At 42.0% G+C, this 26,332-nt stretch overlaps 3 protein-coding genes across 4 annotated transcripts; 2 read left to right on the top strand and 1 right to left on the bottom strand.

The window, feature by feature from the left end:
- Window positions 1-6,157, top strand: LOC306936613 (GTPase IMAP family member 4-like). Its single transcript, XM_079520198.1, has 4 exons — window positions 1-40; window positions 1,178-1,251; window positions 4,087-4,142; window positions 4,698-6,157. Exons 3-4 carry the CDS (start codon window positions 4,112-4,114, stop codon window positions 5,921-5,923), a joined length of 1,257 nt encoding a protein of 418 aa, XP_079376324.1. The 5' UTR covers window positions 1-40; window positions 1,178-1,251; window positions 4,087-4,111; the 3' UTR covers window positions 5,924-6,157.
- A 5,742-nt stretch (window positions 6,158-11,899) lies between these two features.
- On the bottom strand, window positions 11,900-12,691 carry LOC306937198 (cilia- and flagella-associated protein 300-like; the record flags this gene model as incomplete). Its single annotated transcript, XM_079520864.1, has 1 exon — window positions 11,900-12,691. The coding sequence occupies one exon, from the start codon at window positions 12,689-12,691 to the stop codon at window positions 11,900-11,902; it is 792 nt and encodes a 263-aa protein (XP_079376990.1).
- A 2,591-nt stretch (window positions 12,692-15,282) lies between these two features.
- Window positions 15,283-26,195, top strand: snrnp70 (small nuclear ribonucleoprotein 70 (U1)). Of its 2 annotated transcripts, XM_079520180.1 has the most exons (11): window positions 15,283-15,485; window positions 16,987-17,140; window positions 17,291-17,353; window positions 18,257-18,311; window positions 18,397-18,461; window positions 18,604-18,666; window positions 18,762-18,843; window positions 23,432-23,533; window positions 23,631-23,730; window positions 24,342-24,394; window positions 24,482-26,195. In XM_079520180.1, the coding sequence occupies exons 2-11, from the start codon at window positions 16,994-16,996 to the stop codon at window positions 25,378-25,380; spliced, it is 1,629 nt and encodes a 542-aa protein (XP_079376306.1). In that variant the 5' UTR covers window positions 15,283-15,485; window positions 16,987-16,993; the 3' UTR covers window positions 25,381-26,195. The 2 variants fall into 2 exon arrangements, with proteins under 2 accessions (XP_079376306.1, XP_079376305.1); XM_079520179.1 differs by having other exon boundaries at window positions 15,284-15,485; window positions 24,342-26,195.
- The last annotated feature ends 137 nt before the right edge of the window (window positions 26,196-26,332 follow it).

Raw genomic sequence — 26,332 nt, 5'->3', positions numbered from 1 at the left:
ACCTACACTTTTTTACATAAGGATTTCAGCATCGAAGCAGGTAAGACACTAACCTCTTTACATGGATGTTAATGACAGCATTGATCAGTATTCAGCAACAAACATTTTGCAATCATTTTCCAAATGAGATTTTTAATTCATTTGAAACTGAATATAATTTGAATAACTTAGTCACTTAAAAAGTTTGCTGACCAAGTTGCTGTCACACCTCTGTCTACATGAAATGATAATTTCATTTTTGGAGAATTGTGTATCATACAATGGGGACAAATGTAGACATAAATAGGTGTGTGGAGGACGGGTCCCTACTATCTTGAATTGAACATGAATTCACTATATACATTAGACCCTCTGCAGTTTACTCACTTGTTTACTTTACTATTCTGCACTGGTGGACAAACAACCCCAGAACTTTAGTATAGATACTCCAGGTCAAATATTACTCAACTGCAAAGTGAAGGTTGCTCTGTCACATTCTCACTTGAGTAGGCTACGTATTCAAACATGAACATGCTTTTAAAAAAGAAGTACCTGATTATTCAAAAGTGCATTTTACCCCACACAAATCAAAGGCTTTCCATAAAGTTTCAAAGAAATATATAGTCTACATACAAGCTTGCTGTGCATTGCATCAAGACGTGTTGTGAGCTTGCATCTGCTATATTTGAAATGGTGCTTACTGTAAGTGGTTAATTCATATTGTACGTTTTCGCTTCCTAGAAATGAAGTGGAGTCAAAACTAATATTTGAAATGTATAGTGGAGTGAAAGTCATACAAAAAAGTACAAAAAATGAACGCAGAAATAGAAAATAATATCCACAGGAGTAATTTAGCAGAAATCAAAATATTTCCCGGTAATAATGAAGCAATGATTCATATTAAAAAATAAATAATGAGTGGGTGCATTTGTGTGGTAATTAACAATAGCATAATTTCCTGCAGTGAAGTTGTATTATGTGTTTAGCGTGATGTCAGTTCAGTTAATGATAATATCATATTAATATTAGAATAATTAATATATCGATGCTGTCCGGCAGAAACCAGAAATCTTTTGTATATTTCTTCATAGATCAATCAACGCTATTGAACACTGTGTCTGTGTGTTGGTGTATTTATCTATTTATCTATGCATTACTAACGTCCTCACTTATTCCACTTCCCCTTCTCTGCTCTCAGAACACAGTCAAAGAACCACCACAAGGTCCAGGAGGAACGTCTCGTCACCTCGCGTCTCGTTTCCCTGTCTTCAGGTGAGTGACAGCATCTCAGGCAACATGTAGGCCTACCTTAGAGGCCTACTCATTCACAGTGGTGGAAAAAGTACTCAATTTGTTTTACTTAAAGGGGCATTCCACTCATTTTCAACATTTTACTATGTCATTAATATACCTTAGAGCTGCTGTGTGGAAATAATAAAAAAGTCCCCCCATTCTGTGTTTCCTAGAACTGTAAGTATGAAATAAATCATTAACATGGTGAAACGCATCTTGATGACATCATCAAGATGTGTTTCACCATGTTAATGATTTTTTTCAGATCTCCAGTTCTAGGAAACACAGAATGGGGGGACGTTTTTTATTATTTTCACACAACAGCTCTAAGGTATATTAATGACATAGTAAAATGTTGAAAATGAGTGGAATGCCCCTTTAAGTAAAAGTACCATACTGCAATAAAGAACTACTCCATTACAAGAAAAAGTACGGAATTGAAATTTACTTGAGTAAAAGTACAAACGTATCGGCATCAAGATGTACTTAAAGTACTAAAAGTAAAAGTACTCATTGTGCAGAATGTCCCACTTCACAAGTTCAAAATGTGTAGAAAATCTACTTCTTGCTTGCCTCTAGTTTTCTTTTTCTTTGATGCAAGAAAGATGTATTGGTGCTGCACTGCAGCGACATGGGCATAAGGGCTACACTTGCATGCAGGCCCTTTGTCTAAGACAAATTTCTTCCTCGGGAGACAAATAATAAAGAACCTTAAACCTTGAGCATTCCAGGCAACATGTACTCATTCACAGGGATGTGCTGCATGTGGATTTTGTATTATTTTGCGTGCACGTGCAGCGTGCACGCAAAATCACCAATTGAAATAACCTCTTTAATGTAGGCCTATATTGATTAACCCACAATATGCTCTATTTTTCAAATTGTATTCTATTCTATTCACTTGCATAATGGGGAAACTTTAGTGCATGTTGTCAGTCATAATTATGCATATTCATTATTCAGCATTTACCTTGAAAATGTCACCTCTGTAATATAATTAGTTCTTGAATCCACCAGCCGCACTGTTAATGTTATCCAACTCTTTAGACTAGAGTTAGACCATACATGGGCAACTGGTGGCACGGGGGCAACATGCGGCCCCCACCATCACGGCCCTCGGGTTAAAACATGACTTGCTTTAATTACATCAGTCTAAATTAGTAGTTTAATGAGTAGTAATAAAATGTTATTGTCTTTTTTTATGTCCAATGTATTTGTATCTAGTTTATAAAGTTATAACATAACTATAATTGAAGGCATTTGAAATAAAACAAAAATGTTACTTCAGGATTTCAATTCAAAAAGCAAGATAACTGATCTACAAGCTCAAACGTTGAGTGTGTGTGTGTGTGTGTGTGTGTGTGTGTGTGTGTGTGTGTGTGTGTGTGTGTGTGTGTGTGTGTGTGTGTGTGTGTGTGTGTGTGTGTGTGTGTGTGCGTGCGTGCGTATTGATGACCACTCACCAGCTAATGATCAAACATGTTTTGATGCCTAAAGACAGATGATATGTGATCATTTATCAATAGATTTATATCAATTCATTAAAGGAGCATTCAGTGATTTGAGTGATTTGGAAAACCACCCAGTCCGCCCGGTAACAAAATGTGCACATGCACGCTCTACAGTGGGGGGAAGTGCAACAGGCCAACAGCATGTGCACCAAGGCCCCCACTCGATCATGGTTGGAGGAAGGCCCCTCTCATCCTGATTGGATGAAGGCTTTGCCACCCGCCACCAAAACTGAAACTAGGTTTTTTGACCCCAGGGGCTCACTGGGGACAGGGAGGAACTCCTTATATGGTCAGCACACTCTATAGTAGGGAGGATTATCCAGAAAAAAAGAAAAAATAAGTGATATTTAGATTAAGTCAAATCACTGAATGTACCTTTAAAGGGAAACTTCACCCTTTTTGCAAAAATATATATGTTAAAGACGTTTAGAAGATTTAGAACACTTTCCTGGGTGTCCTTTTGTGTGTAATATGTGGTAATATGTCATCGACACTGGGCACACTTACTTCCTGGACTACATGTTGTCTCACAGTCTCAGTAAGACAGCCCTCCCCTATCCACAAGGAGGAGCAGTGCACCAAAGCATTATGGGAATTCTAGTTCAGGAAGGAAGTGAGCCCACTTTTGATGACATCAGAGACACTAGGCTCACTGCTAAAATCTAAAATATCTAAAACCACATACACACATAAAGACCCCCAGGAAAGTGTTCTAAATCTTCTAAACATCATTAACATATACATTTTTGCAAAAAGGGTGAAGTGTCCCTTTAATCAATTGTATTCATAAGAAGCCATGACACTGACTCCTCAAACCCTTATAGTATAGATTGGCATGCTACTTCACCTGCCATATGCTGTCGCGTGCGTGCGTGCGTGCATTATATTTGAGTGGGAGTAATTAATGTGTGTGCCCAGACTCCACCCCTCGCCTTATCAAACTGGCTATTTACCTTTTTGTGTGAATGCATCTGAAATGGACATTCTACATTGCATGCTACAAGTGTGAAAGGCCAACATCAGACAATGTCCGACCCGACCTGATTGTGTGACATGTGCCAGTGTTCATATGAGAAAGGGGCTAATGGTACAAATGTCTCTGTCTGTCTGTCTGTCTGTCTGTCTGTCTGTCTGTCTGTCTGTCTGTCTGTCTGTCTGTCTGTCTGTCTGTCTGTCTGTCTGTCTGTCTGTCTGTCTGTCTGTCTGTCTGTCTGTCTGTCTGTCTGTCTGTCTGTCTGTCTGTCTGTCTGTCTGTCTGTCTGTCTGTCTGTCTGTCTCTCTCTCTCTCTCTCTCTCTCTCTAGTAAGAAAAACACCCTCAAAACAGACATGGCTTCAGGGAGCAACAGGGGACTTGATGGTATGTATCCTGGCAGGAGACATGCATTTTGTTTTATTTTTGAAAGAGGGAATGCCGTGATCTTTTAACCCCTAAAACATGATCAGGTACTATATGATTAGAGATAAAAATAAATAAAAAGTGTACAGAAAGTGTTAAAATTATGTTTTTATGTGGCCACACCCACCAGCTCATTTTCAGGTGGGTGGTGATGGTTGGGGATCCACCCGAACTGAAGCCGCACCCACAGCTGTTGTTGTTTGATAAAGGGGGAGGGGACGATAATGATATTGTGATGTCACTCAAGGCTTTCAGCTTTCAGATCGAAAAAAACAAAAATACACAGGGAAGACATATTTCAATATTCTAACCACACCTAGGGGTCTGTCTATTAGAGTAATGTTAACTCAATAGACACATACAAAACAGAAAGAAATACAAAGATCACGGCACTCCATCTTTAAAACAGTTTCGGGGCCCATGACGTAGATCACCGTCAAGTTCAAGGTCACGGTCATGTGCCCGAGACGGAGATTGAAACCACAAATGTTTAGCCTCATCCTTTTAATCCACCAGATATCATAAATGATGAAGAACTTCGCATTGTGATGGTTGGGAAGACTGGAGCTGGAAAGAGCGCCACTGGAAACACCATGCTGGGTTTTAAAGCTTTTGACTCCAAGTTTAAAACTAGATCTGTGACAATCAACTGTCAGAAAGTCAGAGGTGTAATGGCTGGTAGAAAGGTCGCTGTTATTGACACGCCAGGCTTGTTCGACACCACGTACAGCAAAGAAGATACCATTAGAGAGATCACACAGTGTATTAGTTTTGCTTCTCCTGGTCCACATGTGTTCCTGATTATGATCAAACTGGATAGATTCACAGAAGAGGAGCAGAGATCTGTGCAAATGATTCAGGAAATGTTTGGCCAAAGGTCACATGCATACTCCATGATTCTGTTCACGTATGGTGACCGACTTGAGGATGAAACGATTGAAGAAATGTTGAACGATGATCCAGTACTACAAGGAATACTCAACACATGTGATGGTCGCTATCACGTCTTCAACAACAAAAAACAGGACCCCTCTCAGGTCACTGAGCTGCTGGTGAAAATCAATTTGATGGTGCAGATGAATGGAGGAAGCCACTACACCACTGCAATGTTCCAGGCAGCGGAGAGAGCACTGGAGGAGGAGAAACAGAGAATTCTCAGAGAGAATGAAGAGAAGAGACACAAAGAGATGGCAGAACTGGAGAGGAAATATGAAAAAGAGGCTAAGAAAAAAGCAGAGAAAATGATGAAAGAACAACAAAAACAAGCAGACAGAGCTGCTAGAGAGAATGAGGAGAGGAGACGCAAAGAGATGGAAGAAATCAAGAGAAATTATGACCTCATGAGAGAGGCTCTGAAAGCTAAGGAGGACGAAGAGACGAGACGCAAAGAGGCAGAAGAACTGAAGAGACAATATGACAGAGAGGCTCTGGAAAAAGAAGAGAAATATAAGAAAGAACAACTGGAAGAACAAGCAAGAATTGCCAGAGAGATGGAAGAGAGGAAACGTAAAGAGATGGAAGAACAGAGAGAGGCTCACGAAAGAGAAATGAAAGAGATGCAAGATCGACACGAGAGAGAAGCAAGAGATACTGCGGAGAGAACATTCACGAAAATTGGACGTAATTTCGGAGAGAAACTTGCAGGAGAAACTGGTGCAAAAATAGGGGCCGCTATAGGTGACGCATTTGATAACGTTGTAGACCTTGTTGACAAAGCTACAGACAAGTGCAGTATCCAATGAATGACAACGGTTAAGACAACGGGATATTTCACTTTAAAAAATGTTTAGCTTTTGTGAGCGACCCAGACAGTTTTTAAATTTAAAGTTGATTTAGTATTTAGATATATATTAATTTGATCCTATATACAAACCCCTTGTAATTTCTTCTACTACGTGAGGGGGGCGTGTTTTTTCAATGGCTTTTTTCATCTTGTTTATTCTATTTTATTATTTTTTATTTGAATGCTTTCATTTTCCACCAAAAAAAAATCTAAAATATAATAAAAAAGTACATTTCTCCCTCACATATTAAATTAAAAGGACGCTACTAGGCATGTAACGATTCACTCAACTCACAATATGATTTGAATCACGAGGTTCACGATACGATTTTTCACGATTTGTATATTTTCCACACAAATAATCGAAAAATGTTTATTTATTACCATTACTTTTACACAAATCCAATATTTTCTTATTTTTCTTTTACAATATTGCTTGTGCGTCTCTGTCTGTGCACTGCAGTTATACACATCAACACGTGACATCTCTCAGCAGCTGAACAAGAAAGGGAGATTGTACCCTCTGCTGTTTGGATCGCAATACATGATTTTATTAAATTGATTTAAATTGTCACCAGTTTATATCGATAAATTATACGATATATCGTTACATGACTAGACAATACTGATATTGTCCAAAATAACTAAGATCTGGTGTTTTCATTGAATCTATCATGGTTAAAATGGAATTTGAAGTTACAATGGGTTTGTATTGGAAGCGTGTCTGATAAAGTTAATATCAAATATCTGAATACTGAATCAAGCAACTTAAAAACTGTCTGAAAGTGGAGACATATTAAGTCAAGAAATCCACACTACAATAAACAGCAATTTATAGCGATCTTTGGAAAATTGCATGCTCATATAAAAAGATTGCATTTGTCAGGCTTGGGAAAAAAGACATGATCATTTTGTTCAAGATCAAGCTAAAAATGACTTCTAATTGTGTAATAAAATGTAATGAAAGGTTTGACCACTGCAGCTGCTTTTGGAGTCATGTATTTTAAACCCATGATTGTTCATCAATTTGTGTGAATGTCAAAATAAAATAATGTAATGTAAGAAAATGTGATATAACAGTGTAATTATACAAATTACTTTTGTTTACAATCTAGGTGTTGTTCTCAATATTGATGACCACCGATTCCGAATATCCTTCGGGACAATAAAGATTATTATTATTATACTCACCAGCTAATGATGCCAAAAGACAGATGATATGTGATCATGTATCAATAGATTTATATCAATTCATGTATCAATTGTATTGTATGAGAAGCCATGACACTGACTCCTCAAACCTCTCAGTGTCTCATCATTAGATTTATAGATTGGCATTCTACCTCACCTGCCACATGCTTTGTCTGTGTGCGGCGTGCCGTGCGTGCGCCCTAATAAAGTAAAAATAACCTTTTTTACACATCTTGTTATTCATAATTTCAGTTGGGTCTCACCAGTTAGCAATTAGAGGATGCTTTACTTCATCACTAGAGGAAGAATAAGACTGGTTTCTGAAAATAAATGTTTCTATCCAGAGAGTACAGTACGTGTTAAGAATTTAAAACTACAAAAGTTAATGTGAATTCCTTTACTTTTGCCTTTCCTCACCCAGCATGCCCAAACCCAGCTCTGTACTGACAACGTTAGATCTGACAGTTCTCAGGTTGGGGGGATACTAGCTCCGGTCCATAGCTCTAATGCGTTGCATTTAGAGCTATGTTACTCTCAACTTCCGCCGCTCGCATGAATGCAGACCAGCCTCTCCTCTTTAGCTCCTAAATGTTCCTGTTTTATTAGATGTTTTTAATGGTGTGTTGTTGTCTCCACCAGGCCGAAGGCATGGGGAGAGAGTATGTTTTGCACTCCGTCCGTGTGTGTGTGTGTGTGTGTGTCCGTCCGTGTGTCCGTGTGTCCTTCCGTCCGTCCGTTACCAGCTAATCTCTGGCACCGTTAACCCGGTCGATGCCAAACTTTGCACACACACTCCCTAGATGCCAACGATGAACCTCTGCCCCACATTTTCCAGAACGGCCTGTTATAGCGCCACCATGAGGCAGCTTTTAACATGTTTTACCTAAAACTGCACCGATCTGCGTGAAACGTTGCATGCACACTCCCTAGAGGCCAAGGACAAACCTTTGACCTGCATTTTCCGCATCTGCCTTTTATAGCGCCACCAGGAGGCCGACTTTTGTAAAACACATTTTTTGATATTACTCCTCCAGATTCTATCCAAAAATCTCACAAATCGTTACAGAGTATCTCTATGGTCATGTGCTCAAGTCGGATCTGTCCCATATTTCATATTCCATCCTAATTGGCTATAATTGGCTTTCACAGTTTGCAAGATTGCCCCGTTTTGAACAAAAGCCTGAAATCATGAACGCAGCATGCAATTTACGTGAAATCTTTCACACATTTTCCTACTAGGCTGAGGAATATACCCCACCCTTTTCACATTGGCCTGTTATAGCGCCACCAACAGCTTGATTTTTGCAAAACACATTTTTGGAACAAAATGCCTCAAATCATCCAATTGCCATCAAAGGCAAACATGTTTAGATTACTCCTAAACATGTTGCCAAACATCTCACACAGTCCTATCCTCCTGGTGGAGACCTGTGCCCAGAAGGGCACTTTTTCTAGTTTCTTCTGCTTTTATTTTCTGTAGCACTTTGAGATTCCTTGGAATGTAAAGTGCGTTATAAATAAAATCCATTATTATTATTATTATTATTTAGCGTAAATAAAAAGAAAGTTTTTGCTACTCACCAAAACAAAGGCGGGTTGTGTCATTAGAAAGCCTACTTTCCTTAGTGGACGCACTCTAAGCCCCCCGTATAAACTGTACTTTTTGGCCAAAAGGAGATTTTGTTTCCATCGAAAAAAATACCTTTAGTTACTCCGCTGCGCCTTCTAACGATATTGCCCAGAGAATTGCCTCATAGAGAATATTTTCCCTCCGGTGAAAAATAATCCCTTTCTGGCCAAAAAGTACCGTTTATACGTGTGGTGGGGGGCTCAGAGTGCGTCCACTAAGGAAAGTAGGCTTTCTAATTACACAACCCGCCCTTGTTTTGGTGAGTAGCAAAAACGTTATTTTTATTTACGCTAAAGAGGAGAGGCTGGTCTGCATTCATGCGAGCGGCGGAAGTTGAGAGTAACATAGCCCTAAATGAAACGCATTAGAGCTATGGATCAGAGCTAGGGGAATACCAGTTGGTCCTTGATCCGGACCTTCTAAGTGAACTTTGAGTGTAAAAAACGGCCTCGACAAACTACTGCTAGCTGCTGCTGCAGTCAAGAAAACTACACTGAACATATGTGCATCTATTTCCGCGTATCGTAGCACCGCCCAAATGGCGCAAAGCATTGTGGGACATGGAGGCATCAAATCATAAAAATGTAATCAGTGGTCGGTCGGACAGATCAATGTGTCCGACCGACAGGTGTGTACGAAGCCAGAGTTAAATTAACATTGATTTTAAAATATAAATTGGGGTATCAGAGATAGAAATTCCATTAAACCAGGGGTCCGTAGCATAATGCGTGTGAAACTGGGGGGGAGGGGAGGTCCATGAAATTAATATGTTTCGGAATCACTGCTAGAGACTAAAAATCCTCCCTTATCGGGGTCACTGGCATATGTTTTCAAATGGGGGGTCCGTGGCCTAATTAATGTTGATTTGGGGGTCCTTGACACGAAAAGGTTTGGGAACCACTGCATTAATCCACAGATCAATGTGTGTGTAAGTGTATGGGAGCGAGTGTGAAAGAGGCTGCTGGAATCCCCCCCAACCATCGGCAAAAAAAGTAAAAACAGCTCACTCTTTTCTTGAATCTGTTGTTGAGTGATTAGCAGCCATCTAATGGCGCTGCTCACCAGAAAGGCAAACGATAAGTGTTTCTTTAATCAGTATACTACAGTCCTTCCTGGGTTCTGGTATGCTGCGTGTGTGTGTGTGTGTGTGTGTGTGTGTGTGTGTGTGTGTGTGTGTGTGTGTGTGTGTGTGTGTGTGTGTGTGTGTGTGTGTGTGTGTGTGTGTGTGTGTGTGTGTGTGTGTGTGTGTGTGTGTGTGTGTGTGTGTGTGTGTGTGTGTGTGTGTGTGTGTGTGTGTGTGTACACTTTCAAAAGTTCATGTGGGGCTAGGCTAGGCCGGCTTAGTGGTCCAGGCACCTTGGCTGGTAATCCAGCATGACAGTGTCGTGGGTTCGAGCCCCGATCCCGACGAACTTTGCCGTGTGTCTTCCCCCCATCTCTCTCCCCATTTCCTGTCTAGCTACTGTACAACTATAAAAAAGCCCCCAAAAAGTTAATGTGGCCAGCCTGCGACGTCAGTCATCTTTGATGTCAGTCAACTATGACATATCTATGACTTATGACCCCAAATTCGGGCAAGGTTTCAGCCGAACCCGAGCTCTGTTTATTTCCATTATAAAGTTAAATACTGTACATTATAGAAAACTATTATACATACACACATACTTAATGCCAATCAACTACTTGGAGGCCAGTGTATGACATCAGTACACACCAGTGTCGTACACAACATACAATGGATACAAAGACAAACAGAGAGACATTTGTGAATTTGTTGAGAGACACACAGTCAGACAGACAGTTAAAGACATTTGTGAATGTATCTTATGTCTGGAGAACCGCTGATCCAACTAAATTCACAATGGCATCGCCCTCGGGTGAAGTTTAATGGAAAAGTGCATACCGGGGGCACTGCACTGTTATGTATATGGAGAACATGAAGTAGGAACATACTGATGGACAGATGCTCTTATAGATGGCTGCCATCAAAGAAACAAACACAAAGTACACAAAGAACTGGCTCATGTCTGTACAGTGAGCGATATAGGTCGGTTTACATCATCTCTATTCAGACAAAACTCAAAAAATATAATATTTGAAATATTTGAACCGCATGGATCCTAATGTCTCTATTCTGGGCATTCCATATCAGGCGAACATTCCACGAAAACAGATTTGTGTTACAACGCCATTTTAGGTGAAGAGATTTGGTTTATAAAAATCCCACCCGTGAAGTGAAGTGAGGGGCGCTCTAATGACTAATACCAACCTTAAAAATTAGTTATTTAATGTTACCAAGAATGCATTCCACTGACATACCGACAGCCCATTTGCTCAGACACATATGATGTCAATTCTCCATTCATTGTCAATGGCATTTAATGTTTGTGTTAAGACAGAATCTACATTCTACACTATAGCTGTTTATATGAGGGGCCCTCAAAAAGTACAAAGTGATGTCATTGGGGGGTGGGGGTAGACATATACACATTACACACAAACCCATATGTTGGCTTTGTTTGTATGTATTGGGGGAATAGACATACACACAAACACCGCTCAAAAAAGGAGGGGACCAAGTATAGAGCCTGGGGGATCCGAGTCAACAAATGATATAGTGTTAGTATAGGGGTTAAGAAACAGGCTGATCCCTGACATTGTCTAATGCACTGGTTCTCAACATTGGGTCTGGTGACCCCCAGGCACAGCTCAGTGACCTTGTGGTTAGAGTGTCCACCCCGATACTGGGAGGTCGGGGTTCAATTCCCAGTCGGGACATACCAAAGACTCTAAAAATGGGACCCAATGCATCCCTGCTTGACACTCAGCATCAAGGGTTGGATTGGGGGTAAGTCCCTGCGACATACTAGCGTCATGTCCAGGGGGTGTACTTGTACATCAAGCTGCCTCACGCTACAGAAACAGGAGATAGGCTCCTGCCCTATGGGCCCCAAGGCTACTTACTTACTTACAGAGTTTGCAGTCCCAGAGATTTAAAAAAAACATATGAAATGATGATACCCTAATATATGATGATAGCCTATAATGGCTTAATCCTGGGGGATCCTTGACATTAAAAGGCTTGAGAATCATTGGCCTAGTGGGTCCTTGGCATCACAGCGTGAAAGTTCCCACCCCATAACAATGGTAGAACAGACACACATGCCGCTTAAACGGGTCCACAATCATGTAGGCAAAGGTTTGCTCCTGGTCTCGTCTCGCCGGGTAACAGCGGCCGGACGCGTCATAAGCGCAGACTTTGAGCACCGTGGAGACGACGCTGATCTCCTTCGTCTCCGGGTCCTTCTTTACGCTCACGAGGTCCTTGTAGATGAGCTTTGTGGTGTCGATGTAGGGAGAGACGACGTCTTCGTACTGGCAGAGCTCTCCTCCCAGACTCAGGTGCTTGAAGAGGCGGAAGAGGAACTCTGCGCGCTCCTCTCGTCCGACGACATGATAGTTCTCGCTGTCCTCGTCCTGAAGCATGCGCCGGAGCTCGTCATAGTCGGGGTAGGCCTCGTGGTAGCATTTGAGCACGTGTCCGGAGGACCTCACGATCTCGCAGGTGTAGATCGGGTCGAAAAGATCCATAGACACTTTGGTGCACGGCACCGGCTCCACCTCCACGGACACCACCGGGCTGTCGAGGGGAACCCAGGCCCCCGCCGCTTCCATCTTTCTCAGGCTGGCCCCCACGTCGGGGTCTTTGAAGAAACTCTGTGCAAAGTCCTTGCCGCTGTACGGGTAGAACTTCTGGTCAAAGCAGTAGCATTGGGCCGATATCCTCCCCAACATGGACCATTTCAGGAGTAATTGTAACGTGTCCTTGTCTTGCAGGAAGGAAAATGTCTTTTCTATAGGCGTGAAAGAAAACGTTTGCTCAAACGAGCACGTCACTTCGGCCATTTGTAGTATTTTTATTTTTCAAAAAGTACGTAAATGTGAACAAAAATGTCTGAAGTAGGCCTACAGCTACGCTGAAATAAAATATAATTGTGAACAAGAATCCACAAAGTTTACAATGGTCATGGCTTCCTTTGTATTTCAACAGCACAATGTATCACCATGGCAATGAATGCCCAAGACTGATGACATCATCTGTAAACATTGCAGGTCACGTGACTTACAGCAGTCCAATCAGTGGGAGGCCACCTCCCTCACAAAAGCTGTGATGTGTCGGGGGATCAAGTGGCACTGCAACAGAAGCCAGTGGTGGAAAGTACAATTACTTAAGTTTGATTGATTGATTGAAATATTTATTAACAGTTTGCAGAATTACAGTACATTTCAAGCACAAACTCAATACAAAGGCTGTTAACTGTGAGTGGACGACCCAATTAAGAATTACACTTGTTTGTACTGTACTTAAGTACTGTACTTAAGTACAATTTTGAGGTATTGGTCCTTTAGTAAATTTACTAGAGTATTTATATTTTCCAATTTCAAATACTTTTACTTTTACAAATATTGTACTTTTTGAAAAACTTAGTTACTAATATTTTGTAGATTTCGATTACAAAACATAAATTAATCACTTCAGCCCTATATACATTTCGGCCATTTGAAAATAGCCGATCTACAAGCTCACGATGCGAGGCATTGTGAGCTTGTAGATATGCTATTTTGCAAGCCATGCAAGGTACCAACCAGCACATCGGGAACAATTTGGGGTTCAGTGTCTTGCCCAAGGACACTTAGACATGTAGACAGGAGGAGCTGGGATTTGAACCGCTGACCCATTGATCATTGCTCTACCTCTTGAGCCACAGTCGCCCATTACTGTTTTCATTTTATGTTTAATAATTATTTTAGATTTTTTTATCTCCTCCGTCATCCTGCTGGCTGCACTTATTTTCCCAAACAATTATTAATTATTACCAAAAGTTTTTTTGAAAGTGAAATATCCCTAAGTACATGATGAAGCCAATACTTTTGTACTTCCTACTGAATTCCAGACATTTACTTGTAACAGAGTATTCTTACATTGTATTGAATTGATACTTTTACTTGAGTAAAACAAAGTGGGACAAGATGTGGGGACATCTTGTGTGGGACAGTCCTTCATTTCCAAGACTTTTCAGGTGTCCCACAAATTGAGACCCTTTCCCTATACCAGTGCAGGCATCAGTCTTCAAATGCCTATAATAATATTTGGCTTTCTGTTGTAAAGCTCTCTCATTGTCTCTTTTCTTGCAGTGTGTTTTTAAGCCTGTTAAAATAACATGAGAATATGATATCCCCTAGCCCATAGGCTACAGTACCAAGTCGGCCCATGACCAATTAGCATTTTAAAACAAAGTGTGGGAGAGGCCAGATAACACAAAACAAAAAGAAAGGCAATACTAGGCCTGTCCCGTCCCACTTGTCCCACACAAGCTATACTTCTGTTCTGTGCATCAAATGACAGTTTGGATGGATCTGGTCACTAACTATCATGTGAGTTACAGTGAGTACTTTTCCCCTGACAGAAGCAAACTGTGTCACACACGCGAGCATCTGCTTGCTGCTCCTCCTCCTCCTGAACAGTAGATGGCAGTGTTGACCAGAGGAAGGAGGACGAGGAGACTCGGCTAACACGGGCTAACAGCCCAGCTTTAATGATCTTAAATCCCTTTATTTTAGATAGTTTTTTTTGTAATAGTACAACATAAACATTAGAGAGACTTTAGTTGTCACTGTACAATACTTTACAGTTGTCATGTTGCACACATGCCTAAAATTGCTGATATTTGCGCCGCCCTCGTTGACAACAATGTATTTCAAACTCCAGCTTGTCACTCTCCAGGTAGCCTCGGAAACCCAGACGTTTTTTATTACTCTCCAGGCTGCATGAACAGCGCTCGAGCGCTCGGTTTTCTGCACCCTCAATGTCACTCTGTCTTACTCTACGGCTCTGGCTACAGCTATCAGGCTTTACTTTAGTAAGTCTAATGTAATAAACGTGTCTTCTCTGTCTAAAACATTGCATTTAATGAATTACATGAACTAGTAGTATATGATTAAATATAACTGTATATGAGTTTCTATGTCTGGATGGCCGAGCGGTCTAAGGCGCTGCGTTCAGGTCGCAGTCTCCCCTGGAGGCGTGGGTTCGAATCCCACTTCAGACAATAACCTTTTCGTTTTTATTAAATATAAAACCAAGCCATAGGCTTTATTGGGTTGTATATCCTCTTAGCAGAACAATAAAGTAATCAATCAATCAAATATTAGGATTCCTAAAGTATCAATCAAATATTAGGATTCCTAAAAACAAAATAAGTAAATATGCCACAGTCTTATTTAACATAGATCCATATATAGAGACTTGCGTTCAGAAATACCGCACCGGAGCGCACTCGCCAAACGCCAAATTGGTTATTTTAGGCAAGACTTGTTGTATATTCCGTTTCCATGGTTTCCATTCAGAAAAGGCAAAGATTTCCTTTTCGGCACGACTGAAAAATTACGCCGGTTTACGTCCGTCGTGAACGCTTTGCGGCAGTCCCGCCATTTTAATTATAAGGAAACGACAGACAACTCAGCACACTGGTTTTGCGACGGCGTTGTTGTTGTCTGCTGCTGCTTGTCCCAGTTCTTTATTTGGTCCGGTCATTTTCTTTTTAATTTGGTTGTAAAGGAGTGTTCCCTGTGATACAACAAGGAGGGATTACATTCGTCTGTTTGAGGCTGCAGAGCCGCTTAAACAAACTGATCTGAGGTAAGTAAATAAAAAGAACTCGCGAGGGGTAGCAGCACGAGGCCTAGCGTTAGCATTGTTAGCATGCTTAGCTATCTGTGGCGCCGGACACAATGCATTGTCAAGTTCAAGTAACATTTAATTTGTGTTGTGAAAACTCTGCCGGTTTACCATTATTTTGGGATCTATTTCATACAACCGTCTATACCATGAGTCAGCGCTGTTTACTTCTCAAGCCGTTTTGTCTGTTGTGTGTTGACTTGTGGTTGTGTGTACTGTGTAGCTAGCAGCTAGCTGCCTGCTACGCTAGTAGTAGGAACTGTAACATGGTGCGCGTGTAACAAAACGGTACACGTAGGTTGTTCTGAAACGCTTCGTGTATTATTGAGGTGAATTCGTGCGATCTACAAGCAAGCACACATAATGGCTTGTATGTCTGCTCTGTTTAACAAGCGACACTCGTCTTCATTCGATGGCATATTAGGCCAGTGGCAATGCTATTTATTATTTTTATTTCAAGAACCCCCATAACGCCAAATCTCCCCTATAGTTACAGCCCTGTAAAGGGTCCATTGTTTACAACCCCCTCGATGAACACGGATGGCACACGGACCTCACTTTGAGAACCATTGGAATGGGGGTCATCCCTATGTTCCCCACGTTCACTTACCTTAGGGTTAGCGTTAGGTTTTAAGGACTTCAGTGTTTTGTACCATACAATTGTATGGTATAAGTACAGAATAAAGAATGTTTGCTTTTGCCATCTTTGTTGAAGAAGAGTGAGCAATTTTGTTTTATTTTATGCCAGTGTTATTTTTTTGTTGGCTAAGACTAGATAGTTTAAGTAGCCTATGCAGGCCTAAAGTTCAATAGATTGTTCAAAGACTGAGCTTAAATCAGAATTTGCTACTAAAAGTAAGACTAAGTTGCTAAAATACTTTTAGAATTACTAGGTTAGATTTCTGGTTTAGGTTTATTCTAAGTGGGGAACAAAGAACCTTTTTTGTGGGGTGGAGAACATAGAACCTGGAGAACATAGGTATGCTCCCATTGGAATTAGGCCCATGGAAATTATAATCACGACTGAAAATGTTTATGATTGACCAAGTCTTAATGTGCGACTGTGTTGTAAAAGTGGTCCCATACCCTAGAGCTGATTCCTAAGCAATTAACACAATATGTGACACTATGATGTTTTAGTAACATTGTTCCTGCTGTTCTAGATAGTTAACTAGGTGAAGAAATAACAGACTGAGGCGTACAACCTTTGCTTTTATACAAGAGTATGGAATATCCGAGACTATTAAGATTCAATGGAAAATGCTTCTGACCATGATATTGCTAGTTTGACCACTACAGATGAAATAATAACCGAAAACAGGGCTGCACAACATGCTTCCATTAGAATAAAATGCTGGCTTGTATTGGAATCCAAATGAATGTAATCGGTCCTGGTGACTGAGAACTTTAATCTTGTAGTAGGCCTATCAATTAATCTTGTTTCTTTTCTTTTTTTTTAAAGGTGAAACATGACTCAGTTTTTACCCCCAAACCTCTTGGCCCTGTTCGCCCCGCGGGATCCCATCCCCTTCCTCACACAGCTAGAGAAGCTCCCCCATGAGAAGCATCACAACCAACCTTACTGCGGCATCGCCCCGTTCATTAGGCACTTTGAGGTACGTGCTTTTAAACTCGAGTATGCAAGTGGAAAGAGATGTGTATTTTACTGTGTGTACATAACAATCACAATGATTGCAATCTGCAGTGATGACGGAGAACTGTGTACAGTTATGCGTCTATTAATAATCATTTGCTTTTGTATTCAGGATCCCAGAGACGCCCCGCCACCAACAAGGGCCGAGACACGAGATGAAAGGTTGGAGAGAAAGGTAAGATGGAGATTTAAACCCATTAAAAATGTGGCAAAATGGTGAATTTTGAACTACTAATTTTGAAGGCATTTGTAGACTCGGCCTCAGGTCTTAATGAGCTAAGAACCTGGCTGACGTAAGTTTTCTGGCTGACAACTCCGGTTTTACCGGCTAGCTGAAGATTTGAGCCACTTCATTTAAAACAAGCTCGCATACCTGTGTGTGCCCTTTTGTGCAGTGAAATGCGGATGTAGCAGACACTGCTAGAATTAATGTCCAACATGTATAATAGTGGTGTCAAAAAATAATCGATTCAGCAATGCATCGCAATTGGCCGTGCAGCAGTGTGACATAATTGATAATCGAAGCCTAAATATACTATATAATTATAATACTGTATATAATGTATATCAATATTTTAAATATATATTTCGTATATCTGCCTGCTTGTATTGACTCAATGTTACCTGGTGAAACATAATCAAATTGAATTGTAACAGTGAGGGCAGTGCCAATGCACACCTCTAATGTATATCACAAGATATATTAAGTTGTAATACAAGTAAGGTACAGTAATAAGTAACCGTGTAAAGCGTAAGTGTGCATAGACAACATTGGTATTACACAATGACCATAATGTGGATTTATTCAATGTACAACATTACAATTTATATGGATACGTAAAATTTAGATTATTGTTTTATTTATTTCCATTGAAAGAGGTATTTATTTACGTCGCCCAAAGATAGATTATACTGGCTAGTATATACAGAGAAAATAAGTTGTATAGAATTGCAACTTCCCTGTTTTGGATGAGGATATAATATGCGTCCAAAAAAAGAAAATATACATAATGTTAAAATGCATATTGCATAACCATAACTACCATTTTCTATTAATCGGCTGCAAATCTTGTTACAGAGAAGAGAGAAGATCGAGAGGAGACAGACGGTGGTGGAGACAGAACTCAAGCTTTGTAAGTTTGCACATGATGAGAAATGTGTTGTTGACAAGTATTATTCTAGGTTACAGGTTATTACATTATCATGGTCTCTTTTCAGGGGATCCCCATAATGACCCTAATGCACAAGGGGACGCTTTCAAGACATTGTTTGTTGCACGAGTGGTGAGTAATAGTATAAATGTGCTTTGAATAGCAACTTGTAAAAGAGCTGCAACCGAGAAGTGTGTGGAACAAGTAAATACTGTATGTCCTCCCGTGAGGTGGCTGCATTTGATGTCTAATCATTCTATTATCATCGCTCCAGAACTATGACACCACAGAGTCCAAGCTTCGCCGTGAATTTGAGGTTTATGGCCCCATCAAACGGGTACGTGTTTTGACTCCATCTGACATCTTTGCCTTCTCGTGTTACCAGTTTGTCGATGACGAAGTGTGTCTAAGATTACCATTTATTTCTTCCAGATCTACATAGTCTACAACAAGAGGACCGGGAAGCCACGAGGCTATGCGTTCATTGAATACGAACACGAGAGGGACATGCACTGTGAGTACCACCAGAGACACATCATTAAAGCTCACATCTCACTGTGAGTCATGGGAGAGACTAGTTGTTGGGAGTCTCAATTCATAAGAATTATTGGGCATAGATAATTTATTGATCCAGCAGTGTTATCAATCATGCGATCAAACCTCTTACTGAGGACTGATTTCCTGTTTTATTGGGGCAAGGTTATATTGGGGCGGGGTCCAAAGCTGAATGCCCCTTTCCATACTCCCATCAGTTTTCTTTAATAGTGCAGTAATGGCATTCTCAAGTAGCTCCTTTCCTATGCCTCTGGGAAGTTGAACTAACTAATTATAATTTATTGGAAATGTGTGCAAGGCAAACAGATTTGTGCATGGTTAAAGTGTGACGTGAGTTGGATTGTGTGTCTGTTTGTGTCTGGAGCGCGTGTTGGTCGACTAATACTAGTGTGGCTGTGAAGGGGTTCTTTCAGTGTCTCGGGATGGGTTGATGGGCAGGTGGGGGAATGGAGGTAGAAATGTCTGACTTTCCTCTTTAAATCTGAACATATTTGCCCGTCATAGGGCATATTTTTTTAATTGTTAGGCGTTGTAGCTCTCTGGAAGAGCATGTCTCCTGGTCGGACTGCAATGGTAAGCACAAGGTCACGGATTGGTCATCAAGAATTGATTTTTGTGACAAGGAATGTGTAAGACTAGTTTTGGGAAAGCCCCTCAACTATGTGCTGATGATATTGATGTTCAGCCTCTCTTTCTCAAGGCTCTTATGAGTGGTATTCAACCCTGGTCATGGGGAGCTTAGCTCTACTTCACACTCAGTGCGACTATTACGTTTTCAAAGCCAGAGGTACTGTTGTAGTGGGCTTGGCCCACTCTTGTACCAAGTGTAGACGGTTAATAGTAGATGGGCTCTTCAGGACCAGAGTTGACCTACCCTTGGTTTATTGTCACAGTAAGGGGCTGATATGGAGGGGGTATGTGGGGGGCTCCTGCAGTGTATTAACTGTGTGTTGTTCTCATTGCCACTGCAGCCGCCAATCTGTGATGGCTATTGGCCAGAACTGGCTTGCAGATGATGATGATGGTTATGATACATCTACACCCTACTACCACAGCTCAGTATATGGTTGGTATAATGGGTTTGTATGATGGGTAAGATTTCTTTCCACCCTCCATCTCCAAATTAGGGAAGAGGAGCTACGTTCAATGGTAAAAGCTTGTCTCCTTTTGAAGCAAGGCCGCGGAGCCTTCGCTAGCTGATGGAACGTTGAGTTTGAGCTTTGACCATTGAACGCACCCCAGGCCATTAGCGTATTGATGGGTGCCCGATGAATCTGCCCTTTGTGTTAAAGCCACCTCGTATTGATGAGGACTGTAGTCTAGCTACAGTGTTACAGATCTTGTTATTTCCATTTCCGTTGCCTTTTGGCAATGCACATTGTCAGTGAGTGTACTTCATGCAGTAAGGAAGACTGTTGGGAAAAGCAAGTCCACACTAGCTTATCTTAAGAGGGCAAGTCCACAGTAACACTAGCTTATCTTAAGAGGCCAACAGCTTGGACCAAATCGGAACCGGTAATCAAGATGTGAGCAGGGACTGTGAAGAGAGTAATGGGGGGTGGGGATTCATTTCTAAAGGTAGTTATCGCCCATAGTACAACGTAACTTGGACCCATCTGGTATCTCAAGTGGGATATTAACAAATCAGATTGACTTGCACTTAACGTGAATTGAGCTGGCTTTAATAGAATAGGCTGAAGAGGGTACTATTTGATTAAAAGTTAAAATATAGGCTTCTCATACAATTTCACATCCACTATATAACCGGAAGATTTTAGTCAGGGTAATTAGATTACATTTATGTAGATATAGTGAGAAGTGAGATAGTTATGCATAAAGTGAATCACACACATAGTCGTATGACAGTGTAGACATTGGAAAAATCCCCCGGAGTTTTTTAGAAATCGATCCACGATCACATTTATTTCAGCATGTGAACACTTGATGAGCTCCCTTTTTTGTTTTGTTGAAATACGGTGTTTTTTTGTGTGTTTATTTATTTTTTTACGTTCAAGAAAGTTCAGGTAAGCAAGCACATTGTATGTCCTGGCCTCATCTGTGAGGGGGTTGTGGTAAGAGAACCCCTCAAGAGATTTGTTTCCTTTTAGATTAGATATATTTTTCTCAGATTGGCTGATTGTGTAGGACTATGGATAATTTGGTAAGGCTCTATTGAAAAGGGTAGTCATGTTTCGTATGTCCAGGACATGGAGGGGTTGTGGTAAGGCCCCTGGTACTATCCTTTGGGGGTTTGATAGTATGCACATAGTGCCTTTGCTGTGCTTTTTGAGGGGGTTCCGGTAAGGCCCTCTGAGTGTACAATGAGGGATCTTGGTAAGGCCCTCAAGTTGGGTGAAGGGCTTTGGTAAGGCCCTGTGTGTGTAATGGGGGTTTAGGATAAATATGGCCTCACCGTGGACATAAAAGATGAGCTCACTAGGCCTTGCCAAGGGAATCGTCACCACAACAGACCAGTGTAGCAGCCATGATGGGTCATCTGGATCTCACCCAATTCTTCAGTCGTAAAAGATGGATCATGTGTGATAATGGCGTTTGCATAACTTTGGGACGATGTAAGCAACTAAGCCATGATGTCCCAATGGTGGGACATTTGTGTTGACTGGCAAATGGAATGACTATAGTTTAGTTTGTGCAGGACAGGTAACAGCTCACAAGGCTAAACCATTAAAACTACTGTGACACTGCACAACAGAAACCTATACAGCCTCCTTAACTAACAAAACATGCTGCAATATACATTGCACTTCAACACCAACGCCAGTATTTCGGTGTCTTGCAGGATATCTTGAGGCTGTATATCCATTCTTTTTTTATTTTGTGTGTTCCTGGGGGTGGGGGGTCACTACTTTGCGTGAAAGCCTTTAATGGGCAGATCCAGTCCCATATTATCTGGCTATGATTCCTTCTGGTAAGAAGTTTTTGTCCCAGTGAAAAAATTAAGGGAGGCTCTGCACACTAAAATCTGTACACAATCAATAGATGTATTGCAAGGCTGCCTGACGAAGGTCAATAGACTGAAAGCTTGCAATAAACCTATTGATTGTGCGGAGCCTCCCTTTATTTTATTTTATTTCTATACTTTTGTGACTCCAGCACCTCACCTAAATCCTTTAGCAGATGAGCGGTGGCTTTTTTTTTTACATTTTTGTCAATTTTTGTCCCAGTGGGATTGGGTACACACTTAATATTTGAAATGTATTACTGCCAGAACTCATCTGAAAAATCAAAAATGCATTCAAAAGACGATTTTGGACAGTGTAGGATCATGTGATGGACACTAGCAATGCATTTTGTTTTATGGCGAAGAGACATCCAGTTGGCTCACACTGCCTGTGAGCAAATTGGATAGTCTAGATGTTCCATAACTTTTAGTTGCATACTGTTAGACGGCAATGCTTTGGCTAACCACAACATGTTTAACCTCAATGTTTTAAGTGGATTAGAATGTTAAACATCTGCCTCAAAACTACTGTACTTTGTAAATGTAATTATTGCAATATACCTTTTCAGGATTAAAGAGAATATAAGTCAAAATTGTGTAGTTTCAACTTGTACTTTGTGTGCATTTGATGTCAAGATCATATGGCTACTAGACATTATTTAGCTGTAAACCCTCTGGTGGTCTCATAGTTCTAAAAAGTAAATGGACTTTTAGTGTCTTGGATGTCAACTTGAGGCCAACCGTACCACTCCACAGGAAGCTGAACCATACCATGGCTTTTTTCTCCATCTCCATAAGTCTTCAGACAACCGCAGAACGAATAAGTACAACATTTGATGTCTATGACGATCACATGTGTTGACCTAAATGTGCAATATAAAAATTATTATCCACGCTTAAACTTTATACTGGGGAAGTTCTTGGCTTTAAAAAAAAATTGCTATTTTTCCACATGTACAGTTGGTTGTGCAGAGATCGGTAAGTCAAGTGGCGAGTGCAGAATCGCCATCATGTTTGAGTAAATGTTCACGAGGGGGGCCTCCCACTAATAATGGATAAAGTACAGTTTTAGACCGCACTGGAGCGGCACCCTTTAAAACAACTTGAGCCACGAGAGACACAGGCAAGTTGCTGTGTCGAACGTTGCAAAGTTCGACCCGTTCCAGGTGCAATCGGATATAGACAGAATAGTAAATCCTCGTCCCTCAGAGACCCGTAAGTAGGAAAAGTTGCGAGGGAGGTGTGACCATTAACTGAAACGCGAAGGCGATTCCGCAGCTGAGTAAAAGCCAAGTACTGTCCACTATATTACTGTAGTAGATGTATGCAGAGTTGCAAAGCTCAGAAGTCACGGTTAAGGCTGGGTAATCAGGTAAAGCTGTAATGTGTCGGGACACTCCTGTGGTGGAAGGAGTTCAGCTCCAATCCCCTTCAGCTTTAACCCAGAGAGCAGCCCTCTCGGCTTCACCTGCTCCTGGTCAGTATAACATGCACTCTTTGTTTCCTTAACCACAATGATGCAACCATGCACCCCAGTGACGTACCCTTTGTTTTCCCTGCCCTCGCACCCCACCCCTCCCTCCAGCCGCCTATAAGCATGCTGACGGGAAGAAGATTGACGGTAGGCGAGTGTTGGTGGACGTGGAGCGAGGCCGTACGGTCAAAGGTTGGCACCCTCGCAGGCTAGGTGAGTTACACAAGTTTGTCTTGAGTATTGTAATGTGTTGGTTGTAGGACTTCAGAGTTTGATATCCCATTCATGTTGATCATCTTCATTCAACTAGGTGGTGGTCTTGGTGGCACCAGGAGAGGTGGAGCCGACGTTAACATCAAACATTCTGGCAGAGATGATGCGTCACGCTATGATGATCGCGCCATAGGAGGGTGAGTGGTGTCCTCCGGAATTGAGGTTCAACAGAATGCTTGGGCTGTTATTTCCATGTTACGATAGCAGTAGGTGGGGATGTGATTGTGAACACAGCCTGAGGACATGCTGACTTATGGACGTTACGGTAATCGTGTTGAGTCGTTTGAGTTCACTTTCACACTGTCGCTGAGTTGCTACTCAGCTGACTTTATTTTTACTCTGATTTACTCTCATTTATGTCAATCCCTGCTAAACAACTAACCATCTTTGGCTATTGGGCTGCTAACTTACATGGCTGATAACAAACGCTACCATCTCTGGACCAAAGTGACGGAGCCTAAAACAAGTAATTACAGATCTATAAGCCCACAATGCATTGCAAAACGTTGTAGATCGGCTATTTTCGGCAGAGATTTGGTGTAGAGGTCAAAAAGTAGGTGACTGAGTTTAGACCTTGTAGACCCCAGTCCATTTAAGTGATGGGTGGGTTCCTACAGATTTCAGTTCTTTTAAATATTCTATCGCGGACGTGATATCATCGTATTAGGTTTTTGGTATCATCACATCCCTACCAGTGAGATCATTTATCTTGCAACCAGAATACTGAGTGTTCCGTTTCCCCTCCCAGGGACCGCGATCGTGGAGACCGCCCAGAACGCCCAGAGCGTCCAGACCGAGAGCGTCCAGACCGCGGAGAGCGTCCAGACCGCGGAGAGCGTCCAGACCGCGGAGAGCGTCCAGACCGCGCAGAGCGTCCAGACCGCGGAGACCGCGGTGACCGCCCAGAACGTGCAGAACGAAGGGAGCGGAGCCGTGAAAAAGAACGCCCTGAGCGACGCAGGTCCCGCTCTCGTGACCGCCGTCGCGGTCGCGACACCACTTCACGGGATAGGGAGAAGGGGGGCGTCCCCGACATGCCCATGGGCACGCCCGGTGAGGAGAGCACCGGGGGCGGCAGGGACGCAGGGAGACGCAGGGATAGGGACAGAGGGGACAGGGGAGGGCGGGAGGATGGAGGGCCTGAAAGCCAAAGCAGGGAGAGGAGTCGTGACCGAGGGGACAGGAAACGGCGCAGCCGTAGCCGCGATCGTAAGAGAGACAGGGGAGAGAGGGGCAAGGGCATGGACGGCGAGGAGGGTGCAATGGGCGTAGCAGATGGCATGATTGGGGAAGGTGGTGACAGGATGCCAGAGGAAGGTCAGGAAGGTGAGGAGGGGCCAGCGGAGGGGCCAGTGGAGGGGGTGGAGGGGGTGGAGGGTGGTGTGGAGGGTGGTGTGGAGGAGCGCAGCAGGGAGAGAGACAGAGAGCGCGACAGAGACCGCGACCGCAGGCGCAGCCACAGGGATAAGGACCGTGACCGTGACAGAGAGAGGCGCAGGGGGGACAGGGATAGAGGAGACAGGGAGCACAAGAGAGACCGCGGCGACAGGGAGAGAGGAAGTGGCGACCGCAGAGATGACAGGCACAGCTCCGTTCGGGAAGACATGGGCGGCCCCCAAGATGACATGGGCAACGGAGGAGAGGGAGACGTCGCACCTCCTCGACCAATCGAAGAGCTCAGCCAGGATGGAATGCCGATGGACCAGGAGTCCGTGCAGTCTGGTGGTGAAGGATTTGGATCCAACGAAAATGGCTTTAAGAGTGAGCTGCCGGCAGAAGAGTACTGAGATTACATGTTCGTTCGTTTTTTTTTTCTTTTTCTATTCATCAACAGTCAGACTCACTTCACTTGTACACATGTTGCTAGCTTGAACCTGCAGCAGCACCCCACCCATCCCTGTTTGACAATGATACTGTATAATTGACTGTCCTCCTGACTCTGGCTGCCTACAGAACAGGTTATGCATAAGGAACATCATGAATTAATTGATCGGCTTTCTCAACGTCTGTACCACAGCTCAGCATCATTCCTTCACACTTTCAGACTAATTGAAAGGCATATAAATGTTAAATTGCTCCCCTTGGTATTTTTTTGTTTTGTTTTTTTACACAGGACTTTCTTAACCATCAGGACAGTGATGGTTTACTAGCCTGGACTTAGCCAGACTGATATGTTATCAGTCTGGCTAATGAAAGGCTAATGGTTTGCCACTTTGCCCAACTAATCCGTGCCACCAAATGTTAATAATGTATTTTAGAATTTAAAGCTGGGTTGCTTTAATTGTATTTTCATAGTTTTGGGAGGGACTTTTTTTTTTGTTGGAAAAAAGCAATTGTTGGGCATCTTCAGATTGTAGAAGTCGATGTTGTGAAACAGTAGCTATGTTTGATCGTATAGTTGTTTTTTTGCTCTTTATTTGCCTCTAAATCAGAGAGGACCCATTGGAATCTCTTGAGTTGGACCCAATTACCGATTTGAAGAAAAATTGAACACAATACTGCATGAGCACGGAGTGGACTAATTGCAAATTTTCCACTGTAAAATGAATCCTCATGTTAAGCATCTTTAATCTTGGAATAAAAATGATTTTTTTTTATTTAAGCATGGTGGTTTGCATTTTTTTTTAATATGTACCGGTATATCTTTTCTTCCCTCACATATCTTGTGGTTTAATTTAGGACATGACTTTGATACAATTAGTATTGCACTTATATCAATGTAGTAACAATATATATGTA

Source organism: Electrona antarctica, assembly GCF_951216825.1.
Source record: "Electrona antarctica genome assembly, chromosome: 14".
NCBI lineage: Eukaryota > Metazoa > Chordata > Actinopteri > Myctophiformes > Myctophidae > Electrona > Electrona antarctica.
This window is presented reverse-complemented; position numbering and strand designations above follow the sequence as displayed.